This window comes from Corylus avellana, chromosome 6 (assembly GCF_965113065.1).
Source record: "Corylus avellana chromosome 6, dhCorAvel1.hap1.2, whole genome shotgun sequence".
Classification (NCBI taxonomy): domain Eukaryota; kingdom Viridiplantae; phylum Streptophyta; class Magnoliopsida; order Fagales; family Betulaceae; genus Corylus; species Corylus avellana.
The window spans coordinates 23061782-23082976 of record NC_142495.1 but is presented as its reverse complement, the minus strand read 5'-3'; the positions used below and the strand labels follow the sequence as shown (position 1 = coordinate 23082976).

Here is a 21195-nt window from a genome sequence, read left to right as displayed (position 1 = left end):
AGACTACTTTATAACCATAGATAGAAGGTGAATATCTGCTCTCTTTTTTTTTTTCTTTTTTTTTTTTTCTTGAAAAATAAAACCACTTCAATCATAGTTCAGTAAACAGCCATGACTGCATAACATTAATAGAATGATCAAGAAAAGCCCGAGGAACATGCCAAAATTTTGCAGTGACAATCCGTACAAGTGAAGAAGAATTTGTTACAGTTCCTCAGTCAAAGTAGTCTGCATCGGCAACAAAATTTTGAATCTTTGAAAATTTGTCGAATGAGTTATTAATTTAAGATGCATTATTTATATTAAGTTAGTCTATATTTATAAAGTATATTGATCCAAGTAAAAAAAATGAAGCTCTTTTTTACTGTGCCAAATTATTTCCAAATTATAATTCTTGCTGCAGTATGACATATATAGTGGACTCGCAAAGAAAATCAACAAACAATTCATAACTCTTCTAAAAAACCAAAAGTCTACTTCTTTTATGGCTCATTCACTATAAAAAAAACAATTTTTTCTTTATTGGAGATTTCTGACGTGTCATGGTGTCTGACACGTCAGAAATTTTTCTAACGTGGCACTTCTACCATGTCAGAATATTTTCTGACGTAGAAAAACTCCCACGTCAGAAAATTAGGTCCCTTCCTTTTTTTTTTTTTTTTTTTTTTTTTTTTTTCATTTGTTTGTTTTATTTACAATTTATTTTTTGTTTGCAAGGCCAATTTGTTTGAAATGCCATTCACATTTGTTTGAAAGGCCAATTTGTAGGATAGTTTGGAGTTGACCTAATACACATTAATCATCCATCACATTTGTTTGAACTATATATTCATGAAACGACGTTAATCATCCATAAAAAATTCGTTAAACCCTAAACGATTTTTTCATTAATCATCTATAAAAAATTAACCTCCACATTAATCACAAACATGCAAATATCACAAACTCTATCAAGTATGACAAACATGCATTTTGTACAAAAACTACAAACAACCAAACTATATCTGTTACCCCAAATTTAGACATAATTACATGTAACGGTAAACATCAACAAGATAAGAACAAAATATTTATAAGTTTACCAACTACAAACTGACAAACAAAGCTGATTACATGGCAATAGATTCCTCATTTGTACCACCTCTCCGCATTATCTGAAAATGATAAAACAACCAATCAGCACCCAATACGCACCCTTCTTGTCAAGATCCTACGCCAAACACAAAAAAGGGCACCGTAATAACTCTAACATATATTAACCAAAATAACATTAATTACTATAATAAAACAAAAAAAGCTTCCACTAGAAATAATAACAAACATCATCAATGCAATATTTATCTCTTACAAAATGTATAGGAATAATAATAATAAAACAAAAAATGCTTCCACCAGAAATAATAACAAACATCATCAATGCAATATTTAACTCTTACAATGTGTATAGGAATAATAATAACATAACAAAAGTAGTTATAAGCAAAAACAATACTAAAGTTCAATAATAGAAATAATAACATGCAAACCTCATCATCATCAATAGTTAGAACATCAAATAACAATATTTATTATTGTACAATTTCGGAATTGATCCAATACACATTTAACGAACTATATATTCATGAAATGATACTTGATGGAACGAACTACCACGTTAATCATCCACCAAAAATACTTAATGCAACGAACTACCATGCACATTAAACCTTAAACGAAATATTGATTAAACATCCATAAAAAATACTTACTATTTATCATATAGACATCATTACATGTATCACAAACATGTAATTTCTACATCAATCATATACAACCAAACTATATATGTTACCACGAATATAGACATAATTACATGTAACGTTAAACATCAACAAAACAAGAACAAAATATATAATAGGTTTACCAACTACAAACTCACAGACAATGCTCAATTCAGGTCAATAGCATCCTCATCCTCCAACCTCTCCACATTACCTAGAGATGATAAAACAATCAATCAGGAAGCAATAGGTACCTTTCTTATCAGAATCGTAAGCCAAACACAAAAAAGGGGCACCATAACAACTTTAACATCTATACTAACCAAAATGACATTACTATAATAGAACAAAAAATGCACTAACTACAAATAATAAGCATCATCAATGCAATATATATATATACCAATTCGTATATATAGGATATATATTCAAGAAAACCCAAACTAAAAAAAAAATTGCATTACCTGATCCACTCCCCACCGACGATCTCACCACCAAACGGGCTGGGGACTCTTTGTCTTGCACATCCTTAACTCGAGTCATATCGGACGCGAACGTCGACTGCAACATGGACTTAAGCTGACGAAAACGTGTCTCATACAAAGGGTTTAGGGTTTTCTTCATGCACTTTTTTTATTTATTTATTTATTTTTTTCAAATTTACATTATTTGATGTTGTTTAACCATTAACATTCTCCATTCACATTCAGCTTGTATAATTTTTTTCCCAAAAGTTCATATATATGCATTTGTTAGATGTTGGGAATCTAGTTAAATAAAATAAATCTAGCTAGGGTACGAAGTCAATTTATTTACTTATTATTTTTTTTTCCTATTGTCAAAGTTTTTGGTCGTATAGCATTTATAAGTATTAATAAGGCAAAACCTAAACAATATACAAGTCTAAATTTAAATGCATTTATTATTATATATCACTAAACAAATTAAATAAATAAATCTAAGTTAATTACTTCTGGATATAACTGATCAAAATCACATGGTTGTTCATATATACCATGTCCATACCAAATAACAATCATAACACAACACGAATTACCTAATTAATTAACAAATTAACAATAAAGAACTATCTCAAATAAAGCAAAAATCTAAATAAGTTACACAAAAAATCAGTATGTACGTCCATCTTAAAAATATTATTTAACCCTTTTATTATTATTATTATTATTATTATTACTTTTGGATGCAAATTAATGGTGGAATATTTTGTGTCCATCCATTCATGACTATATACCTTGCTGCCAAGTTAAGACACTTGGGAGTAACCAATCCTAATTCCTAAGCTTAACTTTATGCCATCTTACTTTTATGCTTTCCAATATTTAATCCAATTTATGTCCAAAGGGCAGGGTTCCATCTTACTAATTTTGAAAAAGACGCTTAATTAGATTAGCTAGACTATGTTCCATACATTGAACTTAATCAATTTCCTTGCAATATTGACATCGATTTGGTCAGCTGGCAAGATTACAAAATATATGCAATATCTTTGCCAAGATCTTACTGACCATGATTAATATTATTGTCCCATATCATATGCCTAGTCTAATGCTCTTTAATCATAAGGAAATTTCCTTATGATTAGTCCTTCGCAATATTGAGGGGTGTACGTACAGTTAAATGACTATAACAATTAGCAATTAACACGTTATATATATGTAAAATTGTTATATATAATATATATATATACCCGGCCATATATATATATATATATATATATATATATATATATATATATATATATTTCTTTATTTATTTTTATATACTATATACATATACATATAGAGAATAACTTATATAGGGAGGTTAAGGTGAATTTTGTGACACCAATCAGAAGATGACACCTAGGGCTGTTAAGTGAGCGAAGCGTCTCGCGAGCAAGCTCGAGCTTGGCTCGTGCTCGACTCGAATATTAAATGAAACACTTCATGAACACAAATTCTAACTCGAATATTAAACGAAGCAAGCTCGGCTTGACTCGGCTAAACTCGTGAACAGCTTGTATAAGCTCGAGTGTATATATATATATATATATAAACTAAGTAATACATAATTAATTATAAATCTCATAATTATTAAAACCTTAAAATTGCATTTATATTTAAGCGTTAGAGAATGGAAAATTCTAGACCCTTCGTGATCAAAGAGAGAGAGAGCAATCATTAAAAAGACCTCGATTCAATTAGAGCATATCCAAACGAAAGGAAGAAGAATCAAGCAGAAACTATTGAGGGAGATTGCGAAAGGCATAAACTATTGAAGAATCAAACAGACCCAAACACTATCACTACCTATCTGGTGAGTGAGAGTGAGAGAGTGGGAAATGAGAGTTTAAGTGGAAGATCCGTTGTGACTGGTGAGGCGGATTGAGAGAGAAACGTTAAAAAAAATATTTTTTTGTAGGGGGTGTTGTCCCAATGCAGTTTGAATGCAACATGTTAACTTGTCCCACATTGTTAAGAAAACATCAGTCTCCAAGTTTGCTTATCTATAAAAGGATGCATATCCTCTCTCTTTGAAACCAAATGCCTTGCTGTATTGACTCAGGCTCCATACTCGACTAGTCAGGCTAAGCAAATGCTCATATGCAAACTAACTTCTTAAGCCGTTTAAGAATATTTGAAGTTAAAAAAAAATTTAAAAACAAAAACATTAAATATAAGAGTTAGCTCGCGAGCTAACTCGGCTCGACTTATTATTAGCTCGAGCTCGATTTTTTTGGCTCGCCCTTAAGCTCGACTCGAGCTCGAGTAAAATTTAAACGAGCCAAGCCTGAACAAGGGAAGCTCGCTCAAGCTCGGCTCGTTTACACCCCTAATTATTGACACCTAAGCTAAATTTATCAAACTCAAATCTTTTAAAAAAGCCTAACTACACCAGATTATAAATAAAAATTAATTATAAATTTTTTTTTTTTTAAAAAAAACAAAATTGAAGGCAGCCACCCCTCCCCCACTTGGGGTGGCCGGCCGCCACCCCTGGCCATGGGGGTGGCTGCGCGGCCACCCCCATGGCCTGGGGGTGGCTCGCCGGCCACCCCATAGGCCATGGAGTGGCGGCCAGCCACCCCAGATCCGGATCTAGGGTGGCTCGCTAGCCACCCCATAGGCCATGGGAGTGGCCGCGCGGCCACCCCTAGGCCTAGGGGTGGCGGCCAGCCACCCCAGATCTGGATCTGGGGTGGCTGGCCCCCACCTCATGGCCTATGGGGTGGCCGGCGAGCCACCCCAGGCCATAGGAGTGGCGGCGCGGCCACCCCATGGCCTGGGGGTGGCGGCCGGCCACCCAAAGTGGGGGAGGGGTGGCCAACCTGCCACCTCTTCAATTCTGTTTTTTTTTTTTTTTTTTTTTTTTTTTTAAATAAAAAAAATTAATTTTATATTTTATTAGAGTGTAATCTGGTGTGGTTGAGTTTTTATTTTAAGTATAAGTCTAATGAAATTGACTGATATGTCAGTTTCTTATTGGTGGCACAAAATGTGACTTTTGTGCAACCTCCCTATATAAGTTATTCTCATACATATATTACCCATATATATACCCAAACGTATTACACGAAAATAGCACGTGATCACCCAAACTTGCATACAAACACTAAATCCAAACCAAACAAATAAATAAATACAAGGATGCATGTACATATATATATACCTGTGAGGACGATGGCCGGAGATCGATGGCGGAGAGATGGCCAGCGGGTTTAGCTGCGGAGGACCGGAGACTTCATGAGTGAGAAACTACTGAGCTTGAGAGAGAGTATATATAAGGCCGGCGGGTGGAGAAGAGAAAAAAAAAAAAAAAAAAAAAAGAAGCTTAATCGAGCTTCAGCTATGGTGGAAGAAAGAAAGAAAACCAGAGAAAAAAAGAGAAAAAAGAAAAGCTGAGAGCTATATTGGGTGGTGGTACTCTTCCAGCTGGGGGAAAGAAAAGATCAAAAAAACAAAATCAAATAGGCCAGGCCTCTTAATTAAGAGGCATGGCGTGCTGCACATCGAGGAGATGGGACGTATGTGCACGGGGGCGAGGGTCTCGAGGGGATTCCTGACATGCCATGTGTGACACATCAGGAATTCCTGACATGTCACACATGGCATGTCAGGAATCCCCTCAAGTTCCTGACGTGCGACACGTGGCACGTCAGGAATTACTGACGTTCCACAAATGGCACGTTAGTAACACAGGTACTATGCTGCCGGAGCCGACGGATTGTTGTAGCGGTCCTTATATATCGTATTAACAATCGAAAGATGGTCGAAAGAAAAAATCTCTATTTGACAGTACTTCTTCCTATACCTATGAATTTCATTGGACTCAGAAATGATACATTGGAAGAATCTTTTGGCTCTTCCAATATCAATAGGTTGGTTGTTTCGCTTTACAAAAAAAATAAAATATAGATAAATATTTTAATTATAATTAAATAATTTTCTAACGGGGGTATATTACCACGTCAAAATTTTCTGACGTGGCAATTTACCACGTCAGAAAATTCTGACGTGTAAAATGTTGACCATTCAGAAAATATATAATTTTTAAAGTTTTAAAACCAATAAAAATTTTCTGACGTTGCAATATTTAACACGTCCGTATTTTCTAATGTGTTTGTTTTACCACATCAGAATTTTCTGACGTGACACTATTCACGCGTCAGAAAAAAAAAAAAAAAAAATTCTTACGTGGTAATTTTGTCATGTCAGAAAATTAGTGACGTGGCAACAAAACATGTACTGTAGCCACGTCAGAAAATGATAGTTTTTTTGTAGTGATATTCTTAAGGTAGTTCGAAAGGATGCTAGACCTAGTTCGAAGGCCCACACTCTGATCTACTCTAGATGTCTTTAGATACTTAAATGTTGCCTGATCTATATCTCTTCCCAGGTTAGAGATAATTTTGTCCTCAAATTCAAGTCCTTATTCAAAGAATCTCCCGTGAATGGAACAAGCTACTTGACATTGAATACGTTAGAGGTCTTGATGTGGCTTGGAAGCTTCAACCGGTACACATTAGAATCAATCTTCTCAACGATTTCCAAAGGTTCAATCTTACGAGTAACTAGCTTGTTGTATTCTCCCACGAGAAATCTATCTTTACTCAAGATGACCCATACAAAATCTCCATCGTCAAACTCCACAAGTCACTTCTTATCCGCATTGGCCTTGTACTTCGCCGTTGACTCTTGCAAATTTTGAGTAGTCATCATGTGGATCTCTTGGATTTGAGCAAAACAATTCCTCATCTTTAACATGTACCCTCTTTTCAAGTCAAGAACAGATGCTATATCCAACGATGCACGAGGATTAACACCATAAACAATTTTGAACGGACTACGCCTGGTTCTTCTATTAGTTGACTTGTTGTAGGCAAATTCAGCTTGATATAATATATAATCCCTTGACTTGAGAGGCTCGCTAACCAGGCTTCGAAGCAAATCTCCCAACGACTTATTGATAACCTCCAATTGCCCACTGGTTTGAGAATAATAGAAGCTGTTGAAATTGAGCTTCGTCACTCCACGAAAACTGTCCTGCCTTTATGGACTCTATAATTGGTTCCATTATTGTATTGGAGTTATGGATAAAATGACATCAAGCCATGAAAACTCCTCACTTCATGCAATGTGGTAGGGATGAGCCATTCTTTGACAACCACAACTTTGGACTCATCCACTGAGAGGCCATTCTTGGACACCACATAGCCAAGAAAACGAACAGAGTTAATCATGAACGAACACCTGGCTCTCGCTGCGAAGAACTTCTCCTTGCGCAACACAATAAACACCTCTCACAAGTGTTGAAGATGCTTACTAATGTCATAGTTGTACTTCATACGGTCTACACAAGTTCTTGGTAAGGTGATCAATCACCCCTGGTCCAGTGCCTGTTTTGGCAGTTTTGAGGTCTAGGGTAGGTTTTTAGTGTGACAAAACCTTCCATGTTAGGATTTTTTTGCAGAGGATATTGTTGGGGAGTATGTCAACAATGCTACTTCAATGTAAAAACAGAGAGTTAGGGAAAGAAAGAAAGAGAGAAATGAAGAATAAGGAGAGTTGGAGAAAGAATTCGTATTGCATTGAGTGAGTGAAACTCTTTACAATTACATTGTATATATACTCCTTGATTATAAACTGACCTCAACTGTACGTATAACAACTCTAATAGTAAGCAAACTAACTTAACAGAATGCTAACTAATTACAACTAACAAAACTATAAACTGTTTTCTTCAACCAAATTGCCAGCTCATTCTTGATTCGCTGATAGAGTACAAGGACATTTATCGAGGAGATCCCTACGACTGAAATGAGTGAAAGTCATGTGGAAACTTTTGATCACTCTTATGGTATGTTTATTTGTAATGACAGTGACTGGTCACATGTAGTCAAGTGGCCATGGCTTCACCAAAGTCTTGGATCTTGTTTTTATCATTTGAAACTAAATAATGTTAAAGAATGCTTCCAATGGAAGTAATATTTTTCCTCCCACTCATGTTTTGCCAAAACCAAAACTCAAGATCCAAGCAAAGAAGCGTTGGAGATAACTGTTTACAATAGGAGAAACCGTAGAAGATTTAATTTTTAATAAATAAAAATACAACGTGTATAATTTTTGCTTAATAGAATAGCAAGACGGTTCCGCTCCATAATTGTCAACCCATATTAACCGACCCGCCCAACGGAAGAAATTGCCAGCTGTCAAGGAGGATTTTATCATCTGCAGTCCGTTCCATACAATTCATGTACTTGTTCAATGTTATCATGCTAAAAATGCTTGTACATTTAGGACCTTGGGGGCATTTGTAGATCCAGATTACAACTACCTAAAGCAGTTGGGAGTAAACGAGAAAGATACAAACTGTAGAGAATCACGTCCTCTGTAAATGTATTTGTATTAAGGAGCACGCAATCGCTAAGTTGGCCCAATCGCCAAATTGCCGTTGAGAAATCGGACGATCTGTCCTCGTCGCCAAACGACCCCTAAATCCAAACCTCTAACATCAAGAAGAGAAGAAGAAGAAGTAGAATTTGCCAGAGAGAAGAGGAATTGGAAGAGCGATGGATGTGCCGAGCTCATGGGACGCCCTTCGCAAACAGGTCCGATTTTGTCTCCTTTGATTTTTCTCTTAGATTCTGTTTGCTTGCTGGGAAAATGTCGGAGGCGATAAGAAATTCGGAATTCGATGATAGCCGATGTTACAGATTTTCTTTTTGTTTCCTTCGGGTTGTCGGCAGCCGGAATTGGATGTTCTTCTCGGTGGAAAATATGGATGTCGGAGATCAGCTTTTAATTTCTCGTATTTTGCTGCGATTTTTGGTTAATTTATGGATTTGTGTTGCGTTATTTGTGATTTGATGCATGTAACGAAGAAATTTGTTTTGTTTCAACGTAATTCTTTGAATAAAATTGTGATGCAAACTATTTCTGAATTTTCATTAGTTTTGGTTAATTGCTGAGAATGATGCATAATTAGGGAAAGTTCATTTCTGATAGCTCATTATGGAGGTAATGAGAGATGCTAGCTGATTCTAAATAAAATGCAATCACGGAACTTATGAACTTCAGACAGGGCCTTTTTTTTTTTTTAAAGATAAGCTTACGAGGTGTTTGTTTGAGCATTTTTCTTTTGGCCGTTCATTTATCCTAGTTTTCCATCTCTGTCTTTGCCTTCAGAACTTTTACAGGTTTCAAAGATTTGTTCCGTTTTTTAGATTCTTTAGTGTACAACCTTTGTCTTTGATTGTGCCTTCAAATTGGTATCCTTTAGTGCATTAATACTTATCTGAAAAAAGAAAAGCAAGTAGAAAAGTGGTTCATCCCTTCAGTCCCACAATCAGTAGAGGGCTTGATAAAGAAAATAAATTTTTTAAGCAAGAGAAGAATCACACAGATGTATTTGCAGCTGCAATTCTGTCCTTGAAATTTCTGTAGCTGCCCCTGTAGGGAATCTACCCGGCCAACTATGAAAATCAGCAAGGCGGTGATATATATTAGCCTATCTTGTAATTGTCATTGCTAAGAACATCTTGTGATGAATTCCATCATGAAGCTTTTGAATACGTTGAGCCAACCCTTCAGCCATGGTGCTGATTCATGCTTCACTAGGCAAAGAACAAGAGCAACAGGACGACTGGGCAGAATTCCATTGTCTAGAAGGAGGGCATCCTGTGGATAAGATTCGTTGAACGGTTGAAAGCATATTCATACATATGGTGTAAGTACTTACCGAGGATGGTACTGATGTAGGAGCTAGACCAATAGTAGAAGACTTGTTGCACCTCCCTTCTTCAGGATATTTTCCATTTCTTTATTTGTTTGCCATGAGTTACCCAGAAACTTGGATTTTTGGTTCATGAATAGCATGCATGGTCATTCTGTTGCCAACTTATTCATAACTAAAAAATTGGTCATTCTGTTACCAACTTATCCTATAGATCAAAAGCTTAGGTAAAGATAGCCTTTAGCTGGCCTAGATTGGTTCTGTACTTCTAACTGTTGCAATCATTGAGCATGTAACTATATAAATGGAATCAACCTCTCAGATATTAGAAAAGAAGGTAAGATCAATAAATGGATTCAGAAATCTTGTTAAAATTTCATTGTCTACCAACCTATCTGACTTAATTTTTGTTTAATGATTTAGCTCGTTTCTTCATTTAAATTTGAACATAAGTGATTTAGCGTATTAGATCTCAGATGATAGGACCTCATCATTCTAACAGCTTATATGCCATTTTGCACGTCTTGAAAAGGGCATTCATCACAGATGTTTTGTGTGCATTTTCTTTTCTTACTTGATCCTTGCTAGCTAGAAAATATTTTTCTTCTCATGAACATTTTATCTATCTATACTTCCAGGCTCGGAAGCTTGAAGCTCAGTTGGATGAGCAGATGCATTCATATCGTAAGGTGGTTTCTACAAAAGTCACTACAAAAAATGATACTTCAGAGAATGATATTGAATCTGGGATAGACCGACTGTTAAAACAGCTCCAGCAAGTAAATTTGCAGATGCAAGCTTGGGTATCATCAGGGGGATCAGAAATGGTTTCTCATACCTTGACTAGGCATCTGGAGATTCTTCAAGATCTCACTCAGGTACTGTGGCTTCTTAATTAATGTTTAGCAGCATTTTGCAAAATGAATTTGAATTAAACTTCATAGTACGGCCTTCTGGCCTTGTGTAAGGGGCCTTGCATATTTTTTTTTTTCCCCTGGGCCTTTGTCACTTATGTCTCATGAGCTCTCGCTGTTTTTTTTTTTTTTTGGAAATTTTAAGATCATGTTTTAGGTAGAAGATAATGTGACTAACCCAAATTAATAGAGCTTTAAAGCTCCCATCCTTGCCCAAATTAACAACAAAAAGAGGACTAAAAACTCCTAGGGCCTATTTTAGTTTTGTTTTAATGCTTGTTTTTATCCTTGCCGCACTTCTTTATAAGAGAAAAGGAAAGAAAAATTAAACATTCTTCGCTCTGACTTTTTTTTTTTTTTTTTTTTTTTTTCTGGTGTAAATATTCTTATCACGTCTACATTATTTTTCTTATATTTATAATTGTTATTTAGTAAGATTGAGTCTATCAGACACTAACTTCTTGTTAGACATGATTGAAGTGCAGGAGTTTTATCGTCTTCGGTCCAGCCTCAGAGCTAAGCAAGAACATGCTTCACTCTTTGAGGATTTTAGAGAGTTTGATAGAACAAGATTAGACTTGGAAGAGGGTGTTGGTTCTCCAGAGCAAGCCCTCCTAAAAGAGCATGCATCTATTAGCCGAAGTACAGGACAGGTATGCTAAGTACAAATGGCACCTCTTTGTGTGTGTGTGCGTGACTGTGTGTATCCTTAATTGGATGCTTTAAGTTCTAGTGATGTGGAGACTTGGAATTAATCAGTGGTTAATCTGATAGTTTCTCTGAGAATGAGGAACTGACAGAGGAGCAATCACATTGTATAATGTCTTGATCGCTTTACAAATTGACTATATATAATTTTATGCAGGCCTCTCTTCAGTTCTCTTTTCTCTTCCATGCTGCAATTCCCTGACTTTCCGTATATGCTGTTTCATTTTAGAATGAATGAACACATTCCTTATATGTGTTCATGCCAGAATTTACATATATCCTGTTTATTTGGACTCTACTGTTGCACCTTGTGTATGTGTGGTTGAGTCCCCAAATTTATATACATGCCATTGTACTTATTAGTTGTATTTCTTAGATGTGTGTCTAGATGCTTATGGTTATTCTATGTGATGTGCTTATGGTTATTATATTGGAGGGGGCTCATTTACTATTGGGTCTTTAGTTCAACAAGTAGTCCTTTTTCTTTATTTAAGGTGCACAACAATGACAGGAGAGGTATATGACTGTTCACACTCAATACAATGCCCTCTCCTTTTTATTTTATTTTATTTTGTTTTTTTTGTTTTTTGTTTTTTGTTTTTTAATTTTTAATTTGTTTTAATGGAAATGAACTTTTAGATGACCTATTTCACAAGCTCTGTTTATCACTTACCTGTACTGCTTCTTTTGTGTGACATTAGACTAATAAGCTGTGAACTTTTAGATGATCAATGGATTGATTGATCAGTTGATTGATCAATCAATTACTTCTTCGGAATACTGAAAAAAGGTTATGTGATTTTCTTTTTATTAATATAGGCCTCTACTCTTTTGGATAGCTTGTGCTATGTCGTTCTAAATAAGTTTATGATAGGTAATGCACAAGTTCAGAATCCTAGAATGTCTCATACTTTTAAAGTTTCTTTAAATATTTTTAGTATTTTTAATTAGGTGGATTCAAATAGAGTACTTGTTTTTGTTCTTTCTATTTATAAGTTAAGAGTTAGTTCCCTAAAAGCCAATTTATAACTTGAAATTATCGAAGTAAAATTGTTTTATTTGTAGAATATGATATTTGGGCATTTATAATTTATAAGATGAATTGAAGTTCTTAAGTTATATTGTATGTAATTCAGGTGCACTGAGAATGACTCATGCATTTTTATTTTTGAATCTGAGTATGACTCATGCATAGGAGATCTAAATAAAAAATTCCTTATAACTTGTAAAATTGAGTTCAGTCTATGATAAAATTGGGTATTTTATCGAATAAAACTATAACATATTAACTACTATATGATAGAATGACCTATCTTGGTCATTGAAGTGGTAGAAGCCCATTCATTGATTAGGTTCTTGAGCAAAGCCTGTTGATTGCGAAAGGGCTGTGGTGGGCTGTGAGAACCCGAAGCAGGGCCCGTTGCTACCACATTTTCTTTAGCTCGAGGTGACCTTAAGTGGCATGGGCTTACGAATTTCTCTGGGCCTGAAGCTCCAACAGAGTAGTCATAAACTTACCCCCAGGCCCATCCTGCATTGGGGTCTTGTGAAGATCTTTTATGCATGGGATCCCGTGTAGACCATCTGCGATTGATTGTTTGTCCAACAGATGTGGCGCCTTTCTTTATCATCCATGTGGGAACTCAACCGTGGCCCTTTGCCAGCACTAGAGGAGTATTGGAGCTGTACTCTTTTAGATTTATGTGTCATCCACAAAGGAAAATACAGTGCTCCCATCATCCTGCCCCTAACAATTTGCTTTGGCTGGCAATGTTGGCAGCATAGAGCAGCTGTACTGCTATGCTTTGAGCCGGCCTAAGGGGCCATACCTTATGATGGGCTCTGACAATAATCCCTTTGGTACCCCTCCTATTTGCAGTGGACGAGCTGCCCCTTTCAGCTACCACCTGCGCATAGGATCGATACTCTGACAAACTAGTATTCTGATGAGGGCAGAACAACAACCGGGGGTGCTTATTTCACAGATGAGAATGGAGACATAAAAAACTATAGCACCTTCAAGAACCCACACGATCCCCGTTTCTTCTTGCCCTCGAGGATAATAATAAATATCCCCTCCACCCACCTCCGTTGAACTCCTCATTGGCCACAAGTAGTTCCCGTGAGAATTTCTACAATGCTAACCCAGAAAGGCTCTCTAAAAGCCTTTGAAATTTTGAATAAAATTGTGGAAAGGCCACTTATCTCCCTTAAATTACCACCCAATTGACAATGTCCCCCAAAACTACAAAAAATTGTCAATGTCCCCCTTAATGACAAAAATACCTTCAATAAAAAATAAAAAAAGAATTGTTTTTAGTGGAAAAAATTAATTTTTTATTTGTTTTTATTATAGGGGTATTTTTGTCTTTTAACAATTATTTAGTGTCATTTTTGTCTTTTTGTTGGCCTAGGGGTGGGGGGGGGGGGGGGGGGGGGGGAGACATTGGCATTTTTTTGGTAGTTTGGAGGGACATTGTCCTAATTGAAAGTTTGGGGGAGATATTGTTAATTGAGTTGTAGTTTGAGGAGGGGTATGTGGACTTTTCTCAATAAAATTTGTATTGTCTTCCACTCTTGCCACCTCATTGATAGTCGAGAGTAACCACAAAGCTCCCTCTGTTTTTCAGGAAAATCGAACATGAGTAGGCCTTCTCTCATTCCACTATTCTTGGCCTAAAGGAGTTTCTCCATGGCTCGATAGTGAACTCAATTCCCTTACCGACTAGGAATAATAATTTATAAGCTACAAGGTTTATGACTTAGATCTTCTATGTGATAGTCCAATTACTCACACTTAAGTCATATTTAATTTGTCCCAAGGGGTAGCTCAATCAGCTGAGGACGACGCCTCATGAAGCGGAAGTCTTTAGTTTAAATGTCCTTCCCCTCCTCCTTCCCTCCTTTCCTTGTGCGGACATGTCAAAAAAAGAAAAAGAAAAAGTCATATTCAATTTAACCAATGGACCTTACATGTATATGATAAATAATAATCATTAAAAGTATACATGTAAATAGCTATTTGCCCAATATTCATTAAATAAATCAGAATGAACAACTTTATTTAATAAAAGCTAAAATATCGCTTTAAGTAATTGGACTTTGGGGCATAAACCCCAACACTCAAAGGACTTCGCTTCTACCAAAAAAAAAACCTCACCATGCAGCCTTTGTTACACACAGACTCAACTACACAACCCACACACCTACCTCTTTGGCCATCGTCAACAAACATCAACCCAAGACACCCATGCACCCAAACGAACAACCAGAGCAGCTAATAAACAAATAAAACCAACACACCACAGATACTCAGTGGGATGCGCCCTCACTTGCCGCCATGATGGGATTGGGTGGCCGGGGGTTGGCGGGGACTGTTATCTTTTGCTGTAAAAAGTAGTTCATATGATATTCATGTTGCTCACAGATTGATGAGAATATCGCACGTGACACAAGAAAAAAATTCACACATTATGCAATTATGTTTTATATCTAAAATTATATTTACAAATTACAAGCAAAAAATAAAGAAAAATTTCCTTCAGTAGTGTTCTAGATACAAAATATATTGGTGTAATTTTTTTATTTTTTATTTTTAAAGTCACATGCCACATATAGATTTGTTCTATAGTGATTGCCATGTGACATAATTCGGTTAACAGTTCTTAATGGTGTTAATGGATGGAAGGGGTGTGATCAAACCAATCCTAAAGCATACAGGGGGTGATCAAAGCAATTTAAAACTTGGGGTGTGATAAGAAAAAGGTCAAATAAAGAGAGGTGTTAATACATTTTACCTAAAATTTAAGGCTATCGCATCCTATTTTTTTGTCACATATGAAGCAGAGCGTTTGTGGTAAACTGTGGAAACTTTGTATTTCAGTAGTCCCTTTTCTTGGTTAAGTCTTATATTGTAGCTAGAGTCTTCTACTTGTAAATGTAACTATAACTGATACAACGACACCTATTTCTTATAAAAGAGTCTAATCTTGTATATTTCTGGGGTGACCAGATGATACCTTTTTAATTCTCATTCTCTTCCTATGTTGTCTGAGATGTACGTCTTCTATGTTGGTCATGTTTAGTTTATACCCTTACCCGAGATATAATAAAGTAAGTCACTCCTATTGCCTTTCATTTAATCTGCCTAGGCTTGTACGGAAATGTAGAACTGATCTGCAATACAGTCCTAGTTTAGGCTATTCAATTCTGACAGAATCTTATCTTTTATAAGAAATTTGATGTGGCAGAATAGGATGGGGTGATTTCTACATAATCTGCTAATTAGGGCAACCTGCCTATATCTGTCTTAATGCTGTCTTGTTACAGATGAAGCAGAGTCGTCATTCCTGTTCTTCAATAGTATATGATAATGTTTTGTTTATGAGATAACAATATATGTCCTGTTCTTGTCTTGTTAGAGATGAGACAGGATGGTCACGAGATTAACTTTATTATGTATATGTGTTTTCTGTTTCTAGGAAACTATTGTAAATTAAGTTGGGAGTGTACATGGATGGGGTAACTTCTGGTCTCTAATCAGTATGATATATTTATGCATTTTAAGCATAGTCTGCACATCAAAACTCAGTGGTACGTGAAAAATGGATCCCTTGAAATTTTATCCGTGTTGAAAGAACATAAACTTTCACACCTACTTGGATCTTAAACATGTTGGAGTGGATTAGTCTTCTTTGTTCAATGATGCGTCTCTATAAATTTCACATGTTTCTGTGATGTGGATAATGTATCCTGGACTTTCTGCAGAATCATTTTATTTTGATGATTATTTTTACTTAAGGGGGGAAAAAACAAATATGAAGAACTGTTAATTTTTAACTTGTGCCTTTTATGCTGTAGATGGATACTGTGATTTCGCAAGCTCAGGCAACACTCGGTGTACTTGGCATCCAACGTTCTACTTTTGGTGGTATCAATTCAAAGCTCAGCAATGTTGGCAGCCGCCTCCCAACGGTATAAAAATTTCATTGATGTAGTTATTGATACTTATTATTTTCTATTACTGAAAAAAGTAATCCTGGAACCAAAAAGAAAAAAAAAAAACGAAAAAAGAAAAGGCTTTGAACTGTTTGTATTAGTTGATTGACATACTACATTGACATTATGGTGCAGGTTAATGGTATTCTTTCAGCAATAAAGAGAAAAAAGTCAATGGACACCATTATACTTTCACTAGTTGCATCGGTGTGCACATTTCTCATTTTTATCTACTGGTTGAGCAAATGAGGCTGTTTAATTGCGTTTTTCTGGCCAGCGCTTTTGGTGAAAATTGTTGTATTCTTGTTATGATGCTTCTTGTGGGCGAAGGAGGTTGTCTTAACGTTGATGAGGTGACTTCTTATTTTTTCAAGGGTAAAGTGCATTATATCTTCCTTGGTCTCTGTATCAGATTGCAATGCCTAGTGAAGTCCACAAACTTTCTAGCTTAGACTACAATCCAATCCATTGAAATAAAATTGAGGTCGCTGGTTCTGGACTGGTATAGCCTTATTATGCCTTACAATTGGCAAATGTTATAGAATGATTGTAAGTTGATAGCAAATTTAATCGAGATTATCTTCATATTACCATCCTAATCATGTGTTGATTGCAGAGATATAATTAAATACGACTTGGTTTGTCGAAATATAATGAAATACGGCTTCTTCTGTTTAAGCTTATATTGAAGTTAAAACTAAATTTCTTCTACCGTATTGGGAAGAAGATGACCAAGCCTCTGCATGCTGGTGCTAGAGCTCTATGAACAATCTTTGAGGCACTTCTATTGTACGTAAAGATGCGAAGAATTGGATCTCCACAAACGGTTTTGTAATGGGATTTCTTTTGCTGAACCATTCAGCGCGAGGCATGCAAAGCCTTGGGCTGGTTACGAGCCAAGATGGTTCGGCTGGTTCTCTTTGATGAGGTACATCTCAAAGTTTATTAATTTAGGTCATAATTTTGAAATTTGCTGACAGATCGTGCTTAAATAACTTATCAAAAAAAAAATCGTGCTTAAATAAGATTAGTTAATGGTTTTTGGATCCAATGACATCTCCTTTCTTAATAAACAAGGCGGATCAGCCGAATGAGTTACCCCTAAGGATCAAAACTGGTCAAAGTGATCTTTAAGGTTTAATCTATTATCAAATCGCTCCCTCCATCTCACTTAAGTTAACTAATTTTTTTTTTTAATTTTTTTGAATGAAATCTCATGTCATATCCAATAGTGATGCTACATGTATATACTTTGCATAAATCCGCTTCACCATGTCAAACGCATACTAGTGAGTCAACACATCATAAAAATATCTTGTTAGCAAATCATTAAATCCCGTGTAAAAAATAAAAAGTGAAGGATCTATTTGTTGTGGGGCCACCCTCTCCCACAACAAAGGGATGGTTGCGTTGCCACTCTCTCTCACTATTTATTTATTTATTTTTTTGGTTTAACACGAGATTTAGTGATTTGTTGATGGGGCATTTTTATTGATGTGTCATTGACATCAATACAAATGAGGAAGGGATTAGTCATTCAATGTTGAACCGAAGAGAAGCTTAGTGATCCACAATCATAGGTTCACATATTCTCTCCCTTATTTACTCGCTCATTTCCTCATTTCTATTTGTCTAGTAAATTATTATTGTGGATATCATTTGATGAAGCGTGCAAAATTTCATTCATGCAATTGATATGCCTATGACTTAATTTGGCGCGGCTACACGCGATTGACGAAGCTGCTCCCGCTTTGCACATATCGCAATATCGATTGTGGCCTCATCAGGAATAAACGAATCCTTGGGTTTTCCAGTGCCCAAGGAATCAAATCGAGTCGGCACGTCGCGCCTCTCTAGTCCTTTGATTCGTCATCATTTTGTTTAAGAGTCTGGGAGATAGCAAGGTGGTTGTTGTCAGAGGAGGAGGTTCTGAGAAAGCCTTAGAGCATTCTCAGCAGATTTCCTATAAGGGAGTTTGTTCCATAAGTTTAGGAAATATGTCTAAAAAATTGCAAAACATCCTACAGCAGATTCCCTAAATGAACCATAAACATTATGATTGCTATCGTGGAACCCAATGTTCTGGGTTCTACTATTACAATCTTTATGATTATTAAAATAAAAAATAATAATTCACTCTCTTCTCTCCTCTCACAATTCTCTCTCATCTTTCCTCTCATATATATAATATAATTAAAAAAATAAATATTTTAATGATTAAGAGAAGCTATTGGGGTGCATTTTGACATAGGAAAGTAAAAAGTAGTTTGGATCCTTAAATGTAGGAAAAATGACGAGGAAACTGCTGAAAATGCTTTTAGAAGATGATGGCAGGTTCAATGGAGGAGGAAGAGAGAGGGGTGAGGGCCTCCTTGGTGTACGTACCAATTTAGGGCCAACTTGGAGGTGACAAAGGTGGAGGAGAAGTGTAACGCCCCGTGAAAATCAATTAACTTGTAATTGACTGCATGGTTCGTCTCCCAGCCTATATCCCTCATAGGACAAAACTCAGGTATCATTACTTCTCCGAAATGAGAAAATACAATGGAAGACTTTAAACTACATGAATAGAAAGCAATAGCTAAACATCACAAGCACAACCACCAGAGTAAAGATAAAGCATCATATTATAAATAGGTCATCAAATGTATGATCAAAGATCGATCATCAAAATATTACAACCCCAAATCATTGTTTTAAAATAAGATAACAAGATTAACGCATAATCTTAAGTATCGCAAGCATGATCACTATCTCTATCATCTCTGCCCAGATAGTCCCTCCATCGTCTCACATGGATTTTAGCCAAACAGGGTCCATGTCTTCAAAAATTACCTGAATCAGGTTTTGCGTAATCACCATGATTCGATCCGAAGGCATCCTCATCTACACAAGTTATACCGCGCAATTTATACATAGTGGGAGGGAAAATAAAAAGGGCTAAATCCAAAGACTTAGTGAGAGATAGTGCGCACAATACCTATATCATTTTAGTGATGAACTCCGTTTGGTAAAGAATGCAGCATTTTAGATATGACAGTTATCCATAAATGTGATATAGATATATTACATGCTTATAATTATGAGAATGAGTGATAGTTCAACAGTATGGTCTACTCGAGATATTACTTCTTTCAGCAGGGTTGACGCTGTCCCAAATGACCTGTAATACAATGTCAGTACCCCGACCATTGTACACTACCGTCTATAACATTAGCAGTCCAACCGAGTCGGACCTCAGGTGGCCCACGCTACTACTGATGTACGTCCTGTAGTAATCGCCTGTTAAGGCTGTGCTGGTCACGAAACAACCATTAGATCTAAGGCCCATATAATAATACACACATTTGATCATAAAGTTAACATGTATAGTAAGCCTATGACTATTATCCCGCACGTACTGGTGTACCTTGTCATACGATGTAATTAGTCTTGTCCGTATTTTACGTGTATGCTTTTACAAATCTCAATGTCGCTATCTTGTTAAGAAATACATTTTCACAAATAATAGAGTTCATGGTGCAGCAAAGTGTATATCGTGAAAGTTGTAAATATACATGTTTTGGTACACAAAATAGTCGTATAATACGGAAAAATAAATAGCGAGCATTATATGAGTTAAAACTCACTTGGGTCGAACAAGTTTTCCGAATATTCCTCCAAACGATCTGGGTCCTTCAAATATGTGGAAAACCTCTCATTAGTCCTAAGTCAAACTAAAACGAACATAAGACTTAGAAATAAAGGTCGTAGGGTTGTCGGCCAAAAAGCCCTTTCCCTGAATGTCTCTGGTTGATGCTCGTCCCTAGGGGCGAGCGTTCGACCAGTGAAGTTTAGGTAGAACCTCATTTGGTCCAAATGCTTCCTGAGCCTTTCTCGAATAGTCCTAAGGCTACAAAAAGGGTTTCTAACACCTCCTAACCAAAACAATGTCTCCAAATAACAAGATTAAGTCTAAACAGAAAGGAAAAGCTTAAAATGAGATTAAAGCTCAAACTCCTAGATATTAACAACTAAGCTACTATAAAACAAGAACCTAGCATAACAACCTAACAAAAAACAAAGAGAGAGAGAGAGAGAGAGTAGTGGTTACCTCAACAAGCAAGCTCCCCATGAACACCTCCTCTTTCTCCAAAAACACTCACAACCTCACACACACACACTCAAGAATCAAAGCCATAGAGTTTCTCCAAGGTTTCAGATGCTGAAATGAGGGTTTAAAGGGGTAAGGGGTGGGTTTAAATAGGGAAAAAAGCTGAGGGCGCTGCAGAAAATTTTTGAAAAGATACGAGTACTCGTGTACTACAGCGTCGAGCGCTCGTGTATTGTTTATCTAGGAATTTTTAAGTTGTAGGTGGCACACACCGGCAAAAACCAGGGGCCAACAAAAAGTCAATGAGTGCCGTCCTGGTACCCAGGCGAGCGCTTGTGTATGGTTTCTAGGCAAGCGCTTGTGTGGTCCCCCATGCGAGCGATCGTCTATTGTAGCTCCGAAATTCAAAAATTTTAAAAATGCCCCTCCAAGTGTCCCTAGTGACCTAAAGTCCAATTAACCCCTTAATTAAGCAATCTTAAGCCTA

General features: G+C 36.3%; 2 protein-coding genes across 2 annotated transcripts; one reads left to right on the top strand and one right to left on the bottom strand.

Annotated features, from left to right (window-relative positions):
• Positions 1-6916: 6916 nt before the first annotated feature.
• Positions 6917-7503, bottom strand: LOC148585049 (uncharacterized). Its single transcript, XM_088517669.1, has 2 exons — positions 7390-7503; positions 6917-7306 (listed from the first exon to the last, which is right to left on the bottom strand). The coding sequence occupies exons 1-2, from the start codon at positions 7501-7503 to the stop codon at positions 6917-6919; spliced, it is 504 nt and encodes a 167-aa protein (XP_088373795.1).
• A 1174-nt stretch (positions 7504-8677) lies between these two features.
• GOS11 (golgi snare 11) lies at positions 8678-17214 on the top strand. Its single transcript, XM_059601336.2, has 5 exons — positions 8678-8871; positions 10634-10873; positions 11395-11562; positions 16478-16591; positions 16751-17214. The coding sequence occupies exons 1-5, from the start codon at positions 8833-8835 to the stop codon at positions 16862-16864; spliced, it is 675 nt and encodes a 224-aa protein (XP_059457319.2). The 5' UTR covers positions 8678-8832; the 3' UTR covers positions 16865-17214.
• The last annotated feature ends 3981 nt before the right edge of the window (positions 17215-21195 follow it).

Coding starts and splice junctions, on each gene's coding strand:
- LOC148585049 (XM_088517669.1), bottom strand. CDS start 7,503: ATGATTAACTCTGTTCGTTTTCTTGGCTATGTGGTGTCCAAGAATGGC. Junction 7,307..7,389: donor TCCCTACCACATTGCATGAA/GTGAGGAGTTTT, acceptor CCATAAAGGCAG/GACAGTTTTCGTGGAGTGAC.
- GOS11 (XM_059601336.2), top strand. CDS start 8,833: ATGGATGTGCCGAGCTCATGGGACGCCCTTCGCAAACAG. Junction 8,872..10,633: donor GGGACGCCCTTCGCAAACAG/GTCCGATTTTGT, acceptor CTATACTTCCAG/GCTCGGAAGCTTGAAGCTCA. Junction 10,874..11,394: donor TTCTTCAAGATCTCACTCAG/GTACTGTGGCTT, acceptor ATTGAAGTGCAG/GAGTTTTATCGTCTTCGGTC.